Raw genomic sequence first — 16,830 nt, 5'->3', positions numbered from 1 at the left:
GTGTTCCACACATTCACAACTTTTTGTAACCTTTTTTTCTTTTTCTGAAATAGGCAGCTCATTAGAGCATTCTTGAATTCATAACCGATTCCTTAAAAGAATGCATTCATTTCCACTAGCCATTTTCTCAAGGCATTACCCACATCACTGTTGTGTAGCGTCTCTTTAAAATATGCAAGTATAGATTCACTGGAGACATTATCACTTATCAGCCTAGTAAGAAACAGCCCCTTAGATATCTTGCATTGTGTAGTTAGGGAGATAGTTCCCAGTTAAAAATGTTTAGTTTCCATCGAGGTACTTCGAGGTAATCCCAGAACTCCTCTCCAAAGTTTCCCTTCAATTCTCTTAATCCATTCAGTTTCCTTTATTGTATATATTTCCAAGCCATAACAGATGCTGGGGATCAAGCAAGTTTTGTAGAATTTCAAGAACCCTTCTATTGAATACCCGCCTTTCCTTTTGATGAAATTCAAAATTGTAATGGATCTTCCTTCTAATTACAATGAAACATCTCTAAATGACCTTTATCTTCATTGAATCTGAGATCTGCAAGCCTAGATATACATAAGGTCGCACAATTTCTATGTTATTTCCCCCCCATCTTCCAGTTCCATCCAGGCTTTTTCCTTTTACCTGGTGGGATTACCATAATTTTTGTTTTCTGATGATGTCTGACCAGACTATTTTTTCCTTGAGTACTCGCTTAATGCATCCATACTCCGCTGTAAGCCTATTTGCGTCTTATCTATTAGTAAAGTATCCTCAGCGTAACCCAGCCAGGCACATTTTCTGTTAATTTATTTTGGGGGGAAAGGTGTGGCAAAGATCCAAATAAAGACACATAACAGAAACAAAAAGACCCTCTTGATCCAGCCTAATTTGAACTTTAGTATTTGTATATTATTCTTTAATGACATAGATGACCATCGGGTCCATATTTAACTTTTCTAGCTTGAACCACAGCAAGTTGCGATCTACTGTATCAAAGGCTCCTCCGAAATCCATGAAACATATGAACAGTCCACCATTTCTCTTCCTCAACAATCTTGCATCAAATAAGTCAGGGGCCACAGATCAGATAATACCCCAATGTTTTTCCTAAATCCACTATGTTGATTTGAGAGGAGATTATTACTTTTTATCCATTTTGGTTTTCTGATGACAATCTGCAAATATTTTTGCACAGGCATCTGTTATCTATAACAGTCTGTGATTTGCAGGATTGTTTCTCGCCCCCCTTTTTGAATATAGGGATTAGTATCAAAGCTTTCCAGCTAACTGGTATCATACCAGTCAGGACAATATTTATTAGATATGTCCCAGCGTAAATGCCCAATATTGCAGATCTTTTTTTTTTTGTACACCAAGTTGGGTATCCCATCTGGACTGGGTGCATTTGACATTTTTAAGTTGGTTATTTTTTCAACATCATAATTTTCCCAAAAGATACTCCTCTCAGTGAATCCTTGAAAAGTCACGTGGCTGTCAAATGATCCGTTCCTAACACACACTTGCTGAATATATGATCTCCACTTATACTCGGTTATCCCGTTTATTTCCTTTTTCCCCACCACTCTCTCTAGTAGTGTGTTCTTTATATTTCACCTAAAAACAGTGAAAATTCGATCCTCTAATCATACCCAGCATGAAAAAACAATTTTTAGCAAAGCTGGAGGCTTTGTGTCTCCAAACAAATTTTTTTATATCTTGTTTTAATATTTGCAATTTTTTATTTTGCAACATCATGTCCATATCTTCCTTTTTCAATTGTTTTATCTCCTGCCCTACACTTTTTTATTTTATTTTGCAATTCTTTCGTCCAAGGCTTTTTGTTGGAAGGAGCTTTTTTCCCAACCTTTTTTCTCAATAACTTGTCTTGCCCTTTTAGATTTCTAACATAGATCTTGCACCCGCAAGACACCAAGAGGACAATATCCATTAGTGAGTCTCTAAAAGCACATCCGGTACTCATCTATATTTGTCACGAACCAATATATTCTGTTCCCTGCTCCATTAGTCATTGTCTGTCCAAATGTTGCATCCTTGATATGTTTCCAATTTTAAGCTAAATTTATTAATCGCATGATCACTTAAACTATGTTTAATCAAAGATAGTTTACCCATTATTTGGAACACCAGTGCAGGGAACAATATATAATCGATCCATGATGCCTTACCACCAGCTGACCAAGTATACTTTTGGACAGTTCATCTTCCCAATTTTTAAACAGCTGGTATAAGCAGTTTGCACTAATAAACATAGACCATCGATCCTGTCCTAGAGTCTACTCATCCATATGATTTATTGTGGACCCTAACACATTGTGGTCAGAGCCACCATAGTATTTTTATTGAATCTTTGTTAATTAAGCTATCCATTATTAGAAACACGGCCTCAGGGTTGTTCCCCCACTAATCAAGTATCTTATCTAAGGCTTTTATAATTTCCACAGTGCCTTTGTATTTGGGGAGGATTATTTATAACCCGCTACTCCAGCTGGTTGCACAATCGCTGTTCATACATAAGGGGAGTTGCCAGCAACATCATATTCGGTAATTTTCAGACTATTTTTAACCCCCAACATCAAACCCCCAAATGGACTCTTTTTCACCTGTCATAGCTTTTTTCTGTACTATATGGTATCTGTCCATTTCTAGATCCCTCATTAACCATGTTTCCTGGAGTGTAAATATACCCACCTCCATTAAACCATCCAATCTTGACAAACAAATTGTGGTCCCTTGTATTCCATGATGGGATTTCCCATTTGTCATTTGCAACAGTTTTGTTGTCAATCTACTTTGTCTGTAGCAGTAACATATTTGCTTGATCTAATATTTTTTTTAGCTTGATTTCTAGATATTTTACGAGTTGTCCCATAATGCATTTGACCAGCTTATCTAAATTGGGCATACCATCATCCTTTGGGATCCTATCTATTTTACTATTTCTTTTTGTCTTGTTTATGGGAGCTTTAATAATGTTCTTTTGGGCCTCATAGCCCAATTCCCTAAGGTTCAGAGCATAGATCAAGATTAGTTCAGCAATATTGGGAGCGACCAGATGCATTATCACCCAATTCGCATCTTGCACAGACTTTGCTAATTCCACCAGAGCTATGTCTCTGCACTTTATTGCCTTTAAATCCAGAATTTGATGCAGTAGTTTGAGTACATTATGCTTGTTTAGGAAAGGACCGCAAGAGGATGCAAATGTATCCATTATTTTAATTGACAACATATTCATTTCAATACAATTTAGAACATCTGTTAACATACTTCTATATTTTTATTGGGATTTCCTGTAGCTTGTTGCTCCTACGTTTCATCATTTCCTATATCCCAATCTTCAAATTGTAAACCATCATCATGTTCAATACACCTCCTTAAGCTCATTACCACCTTCTCCACCCCATCGCCTTCATCAGTGGTTGTGATTTTTTTTCCTCCCATTGTTTGACTTTCTCTGGACCCATGTATACAATTGTTTTTGCCTAGGATCATTTTTATTTATTTGTTTTTTAGCATATGGCTTATTTCCTGTCACTTGGAAGCTCTTTGCATTTCTACACATCTTGTTCTCAGATGAACCAGCTAGCAACATGGCTTGTTTCGATTTACATTTTTTATTAGTCAAAATATTCTTTTGCCTTTTCTCATCTTTACTTTTTCTTTTTCCTTTATGTGGAGGATCTTTCTGAGGCATATTCATATCAACGTCACCCGATATATCACAAGAGTTTTTCATGCTTAGACCCATCTCTATCTCTTCATCTTCATGCAAATTGAGTATCGAGTCATCCTCGTTTACTGCCCCTCCCTCACTCACCGCAACATCAGATTTATTCAATTCATCATCGTCTTACCTAGCCTTAGAATTTAGCTTTCCATTGGTGCAAATAACATTCACCAGCATCGCTAGGTCCTCTTTAATTACTTTTTGCTCATTGTACATTGTATTGCACAAGGTAAACGGGGCTTTCATTATTTTAACATGTTCTGGTTTGTAAGGACAATCTTCCTCACCGGACTCAGAAGATGAGGAAGACTCCTTCCTCGCTGGCGATGATACATATGCTGTATTTGCTATTGCAGTGAGGTCGGGTGATTTTTGCATATTTAACAGGGGGACAGTTTCTTCATTTAAAGCCACAACCTCTCCCACAATTCCATTGCATGGACCATCCATAGTCTTTTCCCTAAGATTTAGCACCATATTTAACAGGGAGTTGTAATCAATAGGGTTTGATTCCACATTTTCCTCCATCTCGGAGGCATCTATATCCTCCATGACTGGGGGCTTTTATCGTAATGCTTCGTTTACCAATTTGTTTCAAGAAGGTTGAGAGTCTTCCCTGGCCTGTCTTTGGATCGCCACTCTCCTCCCAAACTGTCTTGATAATCTCAGGTCCCTTGTTTTTTAATTGGGCGCTCAACTTGCTGTTTTTGTCTTTTTTCCTCATAGCACTTTTTTTCATGCTTCTTATTGCTACTACAGATCTGTTGTTATGTACGCTTTTAGCCCCGCTTCATAGGTTGTATTTCCTTGTTGCAGGCATACCCCAGATATTTAAAAAGATGTGATGTAATCTACTGCAAAATTTTATTAGGAATGCTGTTGCTGTCAATGAGTTGTTTTACCTCTCCTTTATATTAGAACAATCGCACACCAAATAAAATGCCCTCACAACACGCCACTCGCCGCCATGCCAACAGCACTCGCTGGGGCACTCCTCAGGTGCACGTGGCCTGTTAGTTTATGTAGTTTTTGGTGGGCAGGGGGTGTGGCCTAATTCAAAATGCAAACAAGTCCTTTAGAATGTCCAAACAAAGTCCACCAAGGTCAAAATATGCTTGGCTCTAGAAAAATAAAACAGTGCTATTAGTCCATTGTCTATTGGTATTAGCTTCAACTTAAATAGCGGCAGAGGTGATTAACCGCTATACCTTCAGGAAATGATTTCAGGGATCCTCCACAGCATGCACAGCCCAACAGAACTCGCCAGGGCACTCCTCGGGTACGGAAAGCCAACCCCCTCTATGACCGAGACTGAAGCAGGGAGCGTTCCACACAGCAAAAGGTGCAGTTTCTGGAAAGGGGGTTAGCATGGCCCCATTAGTGAGGGGACTCAGAAAGCTTCATCTCTCAGAGCTGTGAATGTACAAGCTTTATATTCTTAGTTTGCTGATGGGTAGGAGGTTCACTCCTCAATGGCGAGGTCTCTCTTAACCACGTGAAAGCCCTTATTCCTCATGATACCGATTATTGGTTGTAGACTGGCATCGTGCAAAACCGCTGTCTGGTTCAGCGTGGGCTCATCTGTGGTACTGCTTCCTGCATTCATGTATTTCTTCTGGTCCTCCTAGGGCAAACAAGAAATCCAACCTGTGCACGCTTCACTCTCATTTTCACAATGTTGCTTCACTTCTGCCTGGGTTTTGAACCTTTTTTACAAGCATCAAGTTCTGTACTAATGCATAGCTAATTAAGAGACTCTAAAATCGCTTCTGCTCTGTTCATGCACACATGTAGAGGGTATATGTATGAAAGAATCCTAAATGTGTCCTGGAGAAAATCTGATTCTTTTCAATGTGCTGATGCTCGAACAGTCAGATATTACACGGGGATGTTAATTGCACTAGGATTCAAATATCAACTTTTTTTTCTTCAGTTTTTGGTTGATGCCAGCCTTCATGCTGAAGAAAATTGTTCTGGGTAATTTTGCATCCGGACCCATGGACCGCGTTATGGCCAATGGCATTGATTTCATGGTGGACAGGGTATGTACATAACCACATATTTATGTGTTTAAGATCAGACCATGACTGTTCAAACCAGGCCTGTTCCACCTTCTGCGCACTGCACACATTTAATAGGACCATACTTCTGTCTGTCCTTTCTCAATGTCATAGGACCAAATATTGATTCTTGCGTTTACCTCATGTGTTTAGAGACGAGCGGTCTAGTACATCAGTACAAAGGAATTCAGAGAGGTTGTAGGAGGCAAGTAAGCATTGAATAATGAACAGAAAATATAGGCTTGATTTCTGTTAGAAGGCTGTAGCTTTACATATGTTTGTATGTTCCTCCTTAATGCCAGCTGGGTTCTTTCTTGGGTGGTAAGTGGGTATAGTTTTTAATTAGTGTTTAAAAAGTATAATTTCACTTTTTCTTAGAGGCTTAGCTTTTCTGTTTTGGAAATTACTGGAGTGATTTCAGCGTGGAATTGCATTAGTGCTGTTTGTACCACCAAACCTACATTGTCAGTAAATGTCACCGGGCAGCCATTTTGCATCAGCGTAATATACAACCAGTGAGCTTTTGGCAGCATTGCGCGCTCATTGTACACAGATGGCTATAATCCTGTCAAAATGGATTGTCCCGTCGCGATTGTTTGAAAGAGGAGTCTAAGAAGTAACTTTGTGTTTCTGAATGACGCTTGATGTTGTATAGAGAATCCATTCTGACTGACCTTTTTGTTTTTTCTAAAGTTGGAAAGCCTGAGCCAAAGTGAGCTTGCTTCTCGATTAACTCTAAACTGCCAGAATTCTTATGTGGAGCCTCACAAAATTCGAGACATCGCTGTAACAATCATGGATGTAAGTTTGCAAGGCCTTTTTGTCATTGAAATTACATTCTGTATTTTTTAACATGCAAAACATGGTACAAAGCATACCAATTGCAGTCTCTAGACTGCGCCTCCTTAAGGCCAACATACAGAAGGCTTCGTCTCATGGTCTGTCTTTCTTTAGTGGGGTGCCACCTGGAGGGAAGCTGCAAGAGTGCGCTGCATCAGTTTGATGTAAGTGACCCCTCCACCCCAAAATTGACCGGGAGGGATGGAAGGTGGGTGGGGGGCAAAACACTGACATTGCGGAGGGCGGCCTTCGCGGCTCGTTCCACAAAGTTGTTCTGTTTGCAGGGTTTAGAGCCTGAACCAAACATACATACGCTTTTATCAATTTAAATCTGCTGCACACCAAAACAAATTGGAAATCAAAATACATTCTATTGAATAGGTAGAGTCCTGAAGTAGGTTAACTGTTATTAGTACCCTGTGGGGGGGTCAAAAAGCTTCTTACAAACAAGCTCATTGGCCCTCGCTGGGTCCTCCTCCCCGACAAGGCACTGTTTGCACCACAACACTCCCGCAAGTGGCTGTCATGGGCATTTTCTTTCTTTTTTACCTATTTTTTTTAATGGCACCATGGAAAGGGAGAAAGGAGAGGGGACTATCTGTAGTCCTTTCTCCAGTTCCATGGTGGGCATTTTATTGGTTTGTTTTTTATTTTTTACTATTTCAATGGCCGCCATGGAAAGGGAGAACGGATTTCCTTCCCCCGTTCCATGGTGGCCATTTTTATTTCTGAAGTAGGTTAACTGTTATTACTAAATGTCACACATGTTCTACAAAAGTACTACGTTGTATATGGGTTAATTTTTTGTGGTACTGCTGATGTGGAATCCAGTTAAGTTGTTGATGGAGGTAAGAGCAAGTCTGGAACCAGCAAGGGGTGTGAAGCACTGTTATGTTGGGTGCCTGTATAATGCTTAAGCTGGTGAGAGGACCCTGTGGAGGAAAGATTGGAACATACTATCAAGGGAAAGGGAAGACACATGCTGTGTCCCTCGGGTTCGGTTCTTGGCCATTTATTTTCTCTCTACACTATTCATCTTTCCACACTTCTCTTCATATAATCTGGTCTGCCACTTCTATGCAGACGATTTGCAAATCTTTCTCTTTTTCTGAGTTTAATGATGTTTTCCGCTTGTCTTTCTGCCGTCCAAGCTTGAATGGCTTCTCACTTTCTTCACTTGAATCCGTCCAAAACTGAAGTTCTTTATTTTCTTTCCCAGCTCCTCTCTAATTCCCTTCCTCTTCCCTGTCAATAAGTCCAAAAAGGGATGAGGGTGTCAATCCCCTCTCCCGAACCACAGAAGCCGAATAGATCGACTCTCCCTCCCACCGTGGTTGGCACGGGTACCTGAATACTAAAAGCTACAGGAAACCACGTGGCAGCCAATGGGGCAAAGACGGAGTTGGGGAAAGGGGATGGACTGTCAAAGGGAAGGTAGGGTAAGAAACCTACACGTATAACAAAGCCAACACTTATAATACCGTACACCTGAAAAACCAGATCCTGCCTCTATAGCCCATAAATTCTACCCAAAACTCCTAGCCCTGTCCGATTACTGCATGTCATACCGAGAATACATTAAAGCTTGCATATTCATAAGACTAACACAGCAGTGTACATATGAAGGTTAGTGATCATGACTTGACTTACACAAAACACCAGCCACCCACTCCTCCTACACAACTGACAAAAGCAGGATGGCACAAACTAGGGAATTCCCTGTACTGACATATACAGAGACACATGGCCCTAATGGGCAAGCAGAAGCCACAATACACCAGACATAATACAATACATGGAACATGAAGCTTTCCAACTCAGCCTCTTGAGTGAGTATGGCAATGGACTATGTCTGTGCAGCCCTGTAGACACAACCCAACATGCATGGAGTATCCTTTGCAAGTTTTTTGCATCAGTGATATTTTTGCACACCAACACTGCCACCAGCATATCAATATATTGCAAGGATAATGTTTGTCATTTGGGCAGCACTTAACTGAATGCTTGGACGCCTCCTGAGGCCGTCCGAGCCTGAAGTAATGCAGCTAAATTGAGCCTGGCCAGCTCCGCTCACCGCCGCGACCCAGGCTGTCACATAGGAACGTAATACAGGCACAGGTATTGGAAACACACTGAACTTAATGCTTGGATGCCTCGCGAGGCACTGCGAGCCTGAAGTAATGAAGCAAAGTTGCGCCTGGACGCCTCCCTTCACCGCCGTGACCCAGGCATCAAGCAGCACGACTCCCGAACAGATCTCAGGCACTCTGCAGGCAATATTAGATGTCCGCGTTCCTCGAGCACGCCCCAGCCTCACTGCATAGTGAGCCTGTCCATCCGCCGCCGCCCGTGCTCCATAACGTCAATCAACTGCACCGGAGCGCTGGCGGTTGGCGGTTATAAGCCCAACCCCTAATTGCCTGCAGCTGCTTAGCGGCGCGCAGGCTGAACTACATCCCTGTCCCATTGCCTAATGGGAATTGTAGTTTTCAGCCATTCATCTTATTTTTACACGCTTTTTCCGCCCCCAACCCTTCATTCTGACATTCCCACCCCCCTACTCATCGTCCTGTTTCAAACTCTGATCGTAATCTTGGAGTTCTTTTTGATTCCTCTTTCTCTCGCTGCCTGTAATTGTCATTTTACCCTTTTTAATCTCCGTCGTGCTCGCACTTTTCTGTCTTTTCAAGCTATTAAGCTTCTTGTTTTCACCCTTATTTTTTCTTGCATTGACTATTGCTCTTCTATGTTGATTGGACTGCCGGCCACTCGTTTTACTCCTCTTAATTCTGCTATTCGCTTACTTTTCGAGGTATTTTTCTACCTCTTTCTTCTGCTGCTATCCTGTCCTTTGAGTCTCGTCTCCTCTTTCACATTCTTTCTATTGTTTTCAAATGTCTTCATGGTCTTGCTCCTCCTTATCTTGCTTTTCTTGTTTTTTTCCTACGCTCCAGCCAGATCTCTTCGTTCTGAATTCTCTTATCGGCTGGTTGTTCCCAAACTCCCCTGTGCCTCATCCCATTTCCGCTCTTTCTCTTTTGGCGCCCTTTCACTGGAATTGCTTTCCTCTTGTAATTCGTTCTCATACTTATGCTCTCTTTCGTACTCTGCTCAAAACGTACCTTCTATCCTTTTCTTCTTCATGACTTATTCATCTCATTGCTCACATGTGCTGAAGAAAATAGTACCATGGGAAGAGATCTTCCTTGCATGGTATCCTCAGCACTTCTTTCCCTTTGTCGAGTCAGGTAGCGATCGGGTAAGTGACCTTCCTTTTTCTAGGGCCCGCCAGCATTGCTATTCCTTCCTAGGGGTAGTTGCGTCAAGGTGGGACCTCTCAAGTTTTAGCATGGGCTACCCAGAGGCATCTAAAGCTTCCCACTGTTGCTTGCTACCGGTGTTGCCACAGAAAGATCCCCAAGCTGGTTACCTGCCGAGCGGTTGAGGGTTTGTTTGAGCCTCCATTCAGATTTGTACTGAGGCAACTCACTTTGGGGGCCTTTGATGACCTGCTGAAGCTGGCTTTGAGATGTGTAACGCTACTTCTGAACTTCCGTCAGAGGGTTTGGTTGAACCTTCAACGAGGGACAGCGTGAAGCATAAAGAAACATACAAACTCCTCCAATGGGCTACAAGTGTCCTCTCACGAGATGGTGCTTCTGTTTTGCTGCTGTCCTGAGAACTGTAAATTCACCCCAAGATTAAATTTTTGCGAAAATCTTGACACTGGCGTCCAGGGACTTCTTCATACCTCAAGTCAAATGGTTCCCGATGACTCTGCAACCCCAGCAGGGAAGGAGGATTAGGGTCGCGATAGTTGGATAGGAAGGGGGTAGTAGGGAAACCGGAATGAGGGTTATGGATAGGTAGGGGGATGTAAGGTAAAGTCTGAGCTTGCCACACGCTCCAGCATGTGGTTACCACCCTGATCCGGGCACACATACATACAATACCTCATAACAGTTAAGCACACAATGCACAACTCTAAACAAGAACATGATACGGAACACATATAACAGCATAACACTTAGCTTACGGTAGTGGTAGCTCGGAGTGTCCCTTATTGTCTCCTGCGAAGTCACAGACCCAGGTAGCATTGCAGTAGCAGATCAAATGCTGAAAGAAGGTGGTACAGTTAGTGCACTCATTAAACACTGCTGCACTTGCCTGTTCACGTGTGTGTATTCCTGCTTTCTGTCTTGGGTTAGTGGGTTCTCAATGTTAGTTGCTGCATTTGGCTAGTTACGTGCTGTGTACCTGCAGGGTTTCTTGGGAGCTGCACGTGGATAATAAACATGCAGAGTGCGGGCCGCATATGGCAGTGCTCAGTATCTAGCATGTAGGGTAATTAATTGTGCTAAGGCGCTCTACTGGTGTCTGCCCACTGGGAGCCGTTTGGTTCCCAAATACGGAGGTGCTGCATGGGGTAGGTAGCGTGTGTTACTGCTGCGTTCAGTGCGCTCCGTTACGAAGCATGCAGCTTAACCTACACTTAGTTGTGTGGGAAGCAGGAGCCAAGTAACTGGTGGGGCTGGGCCCCCCGCCGCGACCTCCCTGTCATTGGTGGAGGCACTGTGGAACTTATCTGTATCTTGCGAGGGGCCGGGTTGTCGATCCGGTAGGGCATCGCCACTCGCATTGGTCTGTGATGCCAGAACTGCTCAGAGGCACGTCATGTTCCTCTTGTGAGAAACCAGAGGGTGTCCACCTAAGCAGATCCTGAGAATCCCTTATTGAGGTGGCCAGGAAAGGGCTGGTGTGCTCATATCCTAAACCTGGGGGCGGATGAGCAAGGAAGGATCACCTGGGTAGGGGAGCCTGGGGTTGTGCTCGAGGGAATACCCCAGGTGAGAGGCATTATTATACGGAGGAGGAAGGTGAGGCTTTTTTAGGCTGTACCACATCTACCTCCCTTCCACCCAATGAATCTCCCTTGCCCAAATCCAATGACCCCTCCGTATATGGTAAATCCCCTAGGAACCCAAACCCTGTTGCACTCGGAAACTACATCTCACAGAAGCCCTGTTTTTCTGTGTCCTACCCGAATACTCCAGTCAATCTCCTCCACATCCCTCTGATTATTATTTCACAAATTCCCAGACTGCTTTAACCAAATACTGTTCCCCCTATTAATTTTACAAACTTTACAAATCTCCCCTTTCCAAATTCACCAACCCCCCTAGGGTGAAGAATATAATTCCCTTTGGAACCTTTTCTCCATTCTACCCAGCAGGATATTTGGAAACTCTACCCCTCCCCTTGTCCGACATGAACACTTTTTTCACACCGTGACAGACAGCGGACTAACACCAGAGTTGTTTACTTGACATGTCCCGACACAAAGATCAGGAAGAGCCGGGCAATTGATAACTACACACACACACACAACCTGACGGCCCTTTCCCTTCCCCATAGGGATAAAAGGCGGCGCACAAGAGTACACTTGGAGCAAGGCCAACCGCACAAGGAAACAGCTATTCCAGGACGGTAGTTCAAACGGAGAAGAACGGCGGGGAGACCTGAAAAGACAAGGAGGGAATTGCCCCTGCTCATTTCAACCCAGACCTGCGAAGCCTCCATGAAAGGAATCATAAGACCAGGAACTACAGTTGACGTGTGGTGTAATAGATGTCAATGGTGCACGAGGCCCTCCCACACCGATTGCCAAGGCGGGGAGACGTGCCTGCTACCGTGGTACCATTCTTGACTCCAAAGACAAACGCCAACGAGTTTAGCACAGCTGGTGAGTCAGGGAGAGCTGATCGTAAACCGGACTGTGTTGAGCCAAAGATTGCAATCGGCAACATTATATGAACTCAAGGAACTTGTGAACAAAAGTTATGTGTTTATGAACTCTTAAAGCCCACTGAAGAACCAGCTGCAGAGTGGTCTGGTGCTGCAGGGGCACTCATTCAAAGGACTCTGGCTGTTCCACTTTGCTGAAACTTAAGATACCAAGAGGCCTTAGGAGAGGCCAGTCGAGGTTTCAAAGTGGTCATACAAAACCCCTTGTGCAGTCGAAAGTCTTTGACACATTAAGGAAATAAAGTGTACTGTGTTACTGGGGCAAGTGTTAACCGAACTGTGGGATGCCTACGAATAAGGGTGAACAGTAACATACCAGAGAACCTTGTATTAGTAAAATTGTGTAAAGCCTGACTGAGGGCTGAGACCCGGACTTGGATAGAAAGAGAGCCAAATGGGTCTAGAGTGACTTTCTTGTGAACTAAGGCAAGTGTGAACCCGACGGAGAGATGTCGAAAGAAAGGTAGAGGAAGGGAAACCCACTTTCTGATCAACTGTGTTGGAATGGCTATGTGAACCTGATGGAGGGATGCCAAAAGGAAAGCTAAGGGAAGTAAATCCTGCATTGTGATAAAGCAAAGTGAACTGTGTATCTGGCAAATGTGAACCCGGCTGAGGGATGCCTGCGAATCGGTGTGAAGAATAATACACCTGAGAACATTGTGTTGACACGAGTGAACCCGACCAAGGGATGTCCACAGTGAATGATTGTTTAAAAAGACATTAAGACTCTTGAATGTTACAAGCTGCTGATATTGTTAATGAAAGGCCATAGTGAACCCGACTGAGGAAGACCCACATTGCAAGAACGATCAGAGCCTGGCTGAGGGGGATTCAAGAGTCGAAGAGCAATCACCCAACGTGAAGCATAACCAAAATAACTTTGTTTGTTGTTTATGGTCCAGCAGGCCCTCTGAGTCAAGAGACTTTCCATAGAAGAGACTTGGCCCCAGAAGGTCCTGATATAATTGAAAGGAACTGTAACCTCGTGCTGGAGAAGCCTAGGAGGGTGCTGTGCTCAGGAGTCCCACCTTGTCCCGTGCTAAAAACGCAGGAAAGGGAGACCCCAGCTATACCACCCTGACTTATCATTTTGTGAACACTTCTTTCTTTTCTTGTGAACATTATCCCACACTTTTTGTAGCATAGCTGTAAGGCGTGGCAAACGGTTTTTTAGTACAGGCCCTTTTGATGTGACCAGACTCCACTTGGATGGTGGCATTATTATTATTTGATGGTCGAAGCTTGCTCCCATCTTAGATTTAGGTTTAAATTAGGTGTTTATCTCACCGGTTATACAATTTAATAAACACCCTTGAACTGGGATAACTTGTCTGTCTTTACTGTTGCCACCATAAATTCCTTGCACTCTGAAGACTCGAGCACACGCCCTGTGCTACTGCTTTTGTGCATGCGTGCCGACGTGCCACTCCCAACGTGGCTTGTCAGTAGTTTCGGGCCCAGGTGCTTCGGGGAAACGTAGTTCGGTAGGCGTTTGCCCTGCAGAAAGGGCACAGAAGCCTTTTATGTGACTTAATTGTCCTTTTCAACATGCACCTTTGTTTTTGTTGCCTCTTGGGCTTATCGTCTGCATAGGCTAATGCTATGAATTGTCTGTTTCTAGTCCCAGTCCACCCCTTCTACTGTACTGAATGGGGCTTATGACCCCTAGCTCTGATGTGGGCAAGGCACTCTTCTTTCCTATGCTCCAAGAAAAGGGCAGACTCCTAGCCTCTTACTGCGACAAGTATAATCTGCCTCTGCTTCAGGGCTGACGTTCTCCCACCTTCACCAGTCTCAGCATTACAGATGATTTGCTCAATCTTCTTACAAGCACCCAGCTCCCTTACCCAGCTCTATTCACATCTTGGTTCCAGTAGCAATCTTGCAGCTTCGGATAACAATGTCACACTTGTATCAGAGGTGTGAAGGCATCAGGAAGTAGACACAGACAACTGAGTAGAGTTTTGGGATACAAACGTTTATTAATCAAAGAGTGGGGGTGGAAAAAGGCCTAACTTCCATGCTTTAGAGTTTCTCAACGTTCTCAAAAACAATCTTTCAGATCTCGCAATCTTCCAAACAACATAAATCCCAGGGATACTTCCCAGATCTTCCGGTTTAGTCACTTTTCACAAAGTTATTGAATTCAGTACCTTTAATTTCAGTTCACATATATCTTCCTTGGTTCAATCACAAACGTGGCTTTTCCTTAGATGGATGCACTCGGTCTAGGCGCAGTTGTCGGACCACCCGGTCCTCCCATTACAGGTCACGCAATCAATGCATCTTGTGTTAGCTTCATATGCATTGTGCAACAGTTTCAGGTTTCAATGGGGCTGGACTTAACTTTCATGTTCTTGAAACCTTAACACATATCCTTGATACTTGATCATATCTTGCTTTATCACCATTCACTCGTAGCTCTGGCTCACAAAGACCGGTATAAGCTTCCCAGTACACCTTCCTGCTAGGAAACATGGCCACTGTCTCTTGACTCCTGTCAAATCTTGTTCGACTCTTGGTATGATATGATAGGTTATTTAAAACGCGCTTAATACCCAGATGTTTCTAAACGCGGACCTGGGGATTGCCAAGAGCGCAGACTCCTGGCTATGCTTGTTGACAATGTTCATGAAAATCATTCCTTTCTATAATAGCTTGCTCTTTTGCAAAAGTTCACTTTATTACTGGCAATGGCTCTTTGCCCCTTTGTCGCTTGAAAATGTGCATTTCAATCATTAATTCATTTCATCAATAACTAGCTTCTTTAGAATTGCTCCCTTGATTACAGGCAACACCTCTTTGCATCTGCCTCTTGAAAATGTTCATACCAATCAGTCATTACTTTCATTGATTGCTTGGTTTTTACTTTCCCAGCTCCTGGTGTTCGTTCATCATGGCCCTAGGTCCTCCTACCTTCTGGGCAGACGCACTGGTTTCCAGTTGCGTGTCTGTCGGCTTCAGAATGGCACAGGAGACCCTCCTTTGGCTCTCGCTGCCTTGTGCCACCTTTCCACAGCCTCGGGCACCTCCTCACAGGACCTCACTTCACCCCGCTGCCTTCCCTGGAGCACCAATGATCACTGTCCTCGTGATCTTGCAGCTGTGAATGTCCAGGGATCTTTGCTCCGCTCCCGACGTCTCTGCAGCATCCCTCAACACTGGTTCCACTTTTCCCGGCTTGCCCGCGAGTCTCAAACTGGCTTCTCTCTGGTTCCCATTTCTCTGCTGCTGCAGCCTCTCCTGGTCTCCGCTTCTCCTCTCATATCCCACCGTGTTCCCACAGGGAAACAGAAGTCCCCTTCTTGTTCTTGTGTCCTCGTTTTAAATTACAATGTCAAAGACTAACCCGCTCAGTGTCAAACCAACAGTCTTCTGTGTTTAATGCCTCTTCCTTGTCTCACTACCAAAGTGATATCTGTGTATGCAAGAGTCATTATAGAGAGGATGTCTGGCTCTGTTGCGTCTCTACCTCGTTCCAGTACCTGATTGAGGTCTACTGGGAAATGCTGTATGGGAAAGGTAGGGAAGGGACTTATAGAAACCTGCAAATACCATGTCTCACCCAAGGGTGCCTCATGCCCATTCCCCAAGTCCCCTTCACCTAGGTGACCCTCCCTCTCATTTCCACCACCAGGGTCCGGATCCGAAAGCGGCAGCCCTTCCCAGGCCACCTGAGAGGAGGATATATCGGGGAAAGAAGTGTGAACACTGCACCTTTTAACAACTGCTCAGATCAGGTGAATAGATTTGAACAGTGCATGCTTCACTATAGAAAGGGTTAGCCTCTTAGCTTGGGTAATGCTTGTTGTTCGCGTTGGTACAACTACTTCTGGGTTTAAAGAATAATTGTTCTTAATGCTATAAGGTTCAGTCTTCAAAGGAAAAACTGATTCAGGCATACATGATCACTCTTTAAGGTAGATCATTAACCTTAAAGAACTGCAAGTGCTTGTATTCCAAAGTAATATCTTGAAGATGCTTTTTAACTCCTGTCGGGAATAACAATTGGCCAGAAAAGACCTTCTTTTGATGCCGTATATACTTGTAACAATTGTGAAAGTCAACAATGGGGTTTTGGAATGTTTTGACCAGCGCTCTCTTTAATTGGAGACACAAGCTCACTCCGCTAATAGTTCAACAATGGAAAAAGAAATGCTTTTCTTATCACGCGACTGCTGCGACTTTCACGAAGTATGCGTGATACATTTCCATTGTTACCAATACAACAACCAAATGTTTATACTTGCTTCTACTCTTACGAGTGTCACTTTAGAGCTGGTAAGTTACTGGCAAGCTTTTCTGAGTGAACCTGAACGTCTTGCTTTACTCACCGGCTCCAGGAATACTGGTTGTGGTTTGCTTCACCTTCCTGACTTC

The 16,830-nt window shown here is 43.6% G+C and overlaps 1 protein-coding gene across 3 annotated transcripts in view; it reads left to right on the top strand.

Moving 5' to 3' along the window:
* The window catches only part of SPG21 (SPG21 abhydrolase domain containing, maspardin), a 328,600-nt gene that overhangs the window by 285,374 nt on the left and 26,396 nt on the right, over positions 1 to 16,830 (top strand). For all 3 annotated transcript variants that reach the window (XM_069625084.1, XM_069625086.1, XM_069625085.1), the window contains 2 exons: positions 5,676 to 5,784; positions 6,496 to 6,603. In XM_069625084.1, the coding sequence (XP_069481185.1) occupies positions 5,676 to 5,784; positions 6,496 to 6,603 (217 nt within the window). The remainder of the gene's footprint in view (positions 1 to 5,675; positions 5,785 to 6,495; positions 6,604 to 16,830) is intronic.

This window comes from Ambystoma mexicanum, chromosome 11 (assembly GCF_040938575.1).
Source record: "Ambystoma mexicanum isolate Mex_15411 chromosome 11, UKY_AmexF1_1, whole genome shotgun sequence".
Taxonomy (NCBI): Eukaryota; Metazoa; Chordata; class Amphibia; order Caudata; family Ambystomatidae; genus Ambystoma; species Ambystoma mexicanum.
Note: the sequence above shows the minus strand (reverse complement) of the source record. Positions and strands in the feature narration are given on the sequence as shown.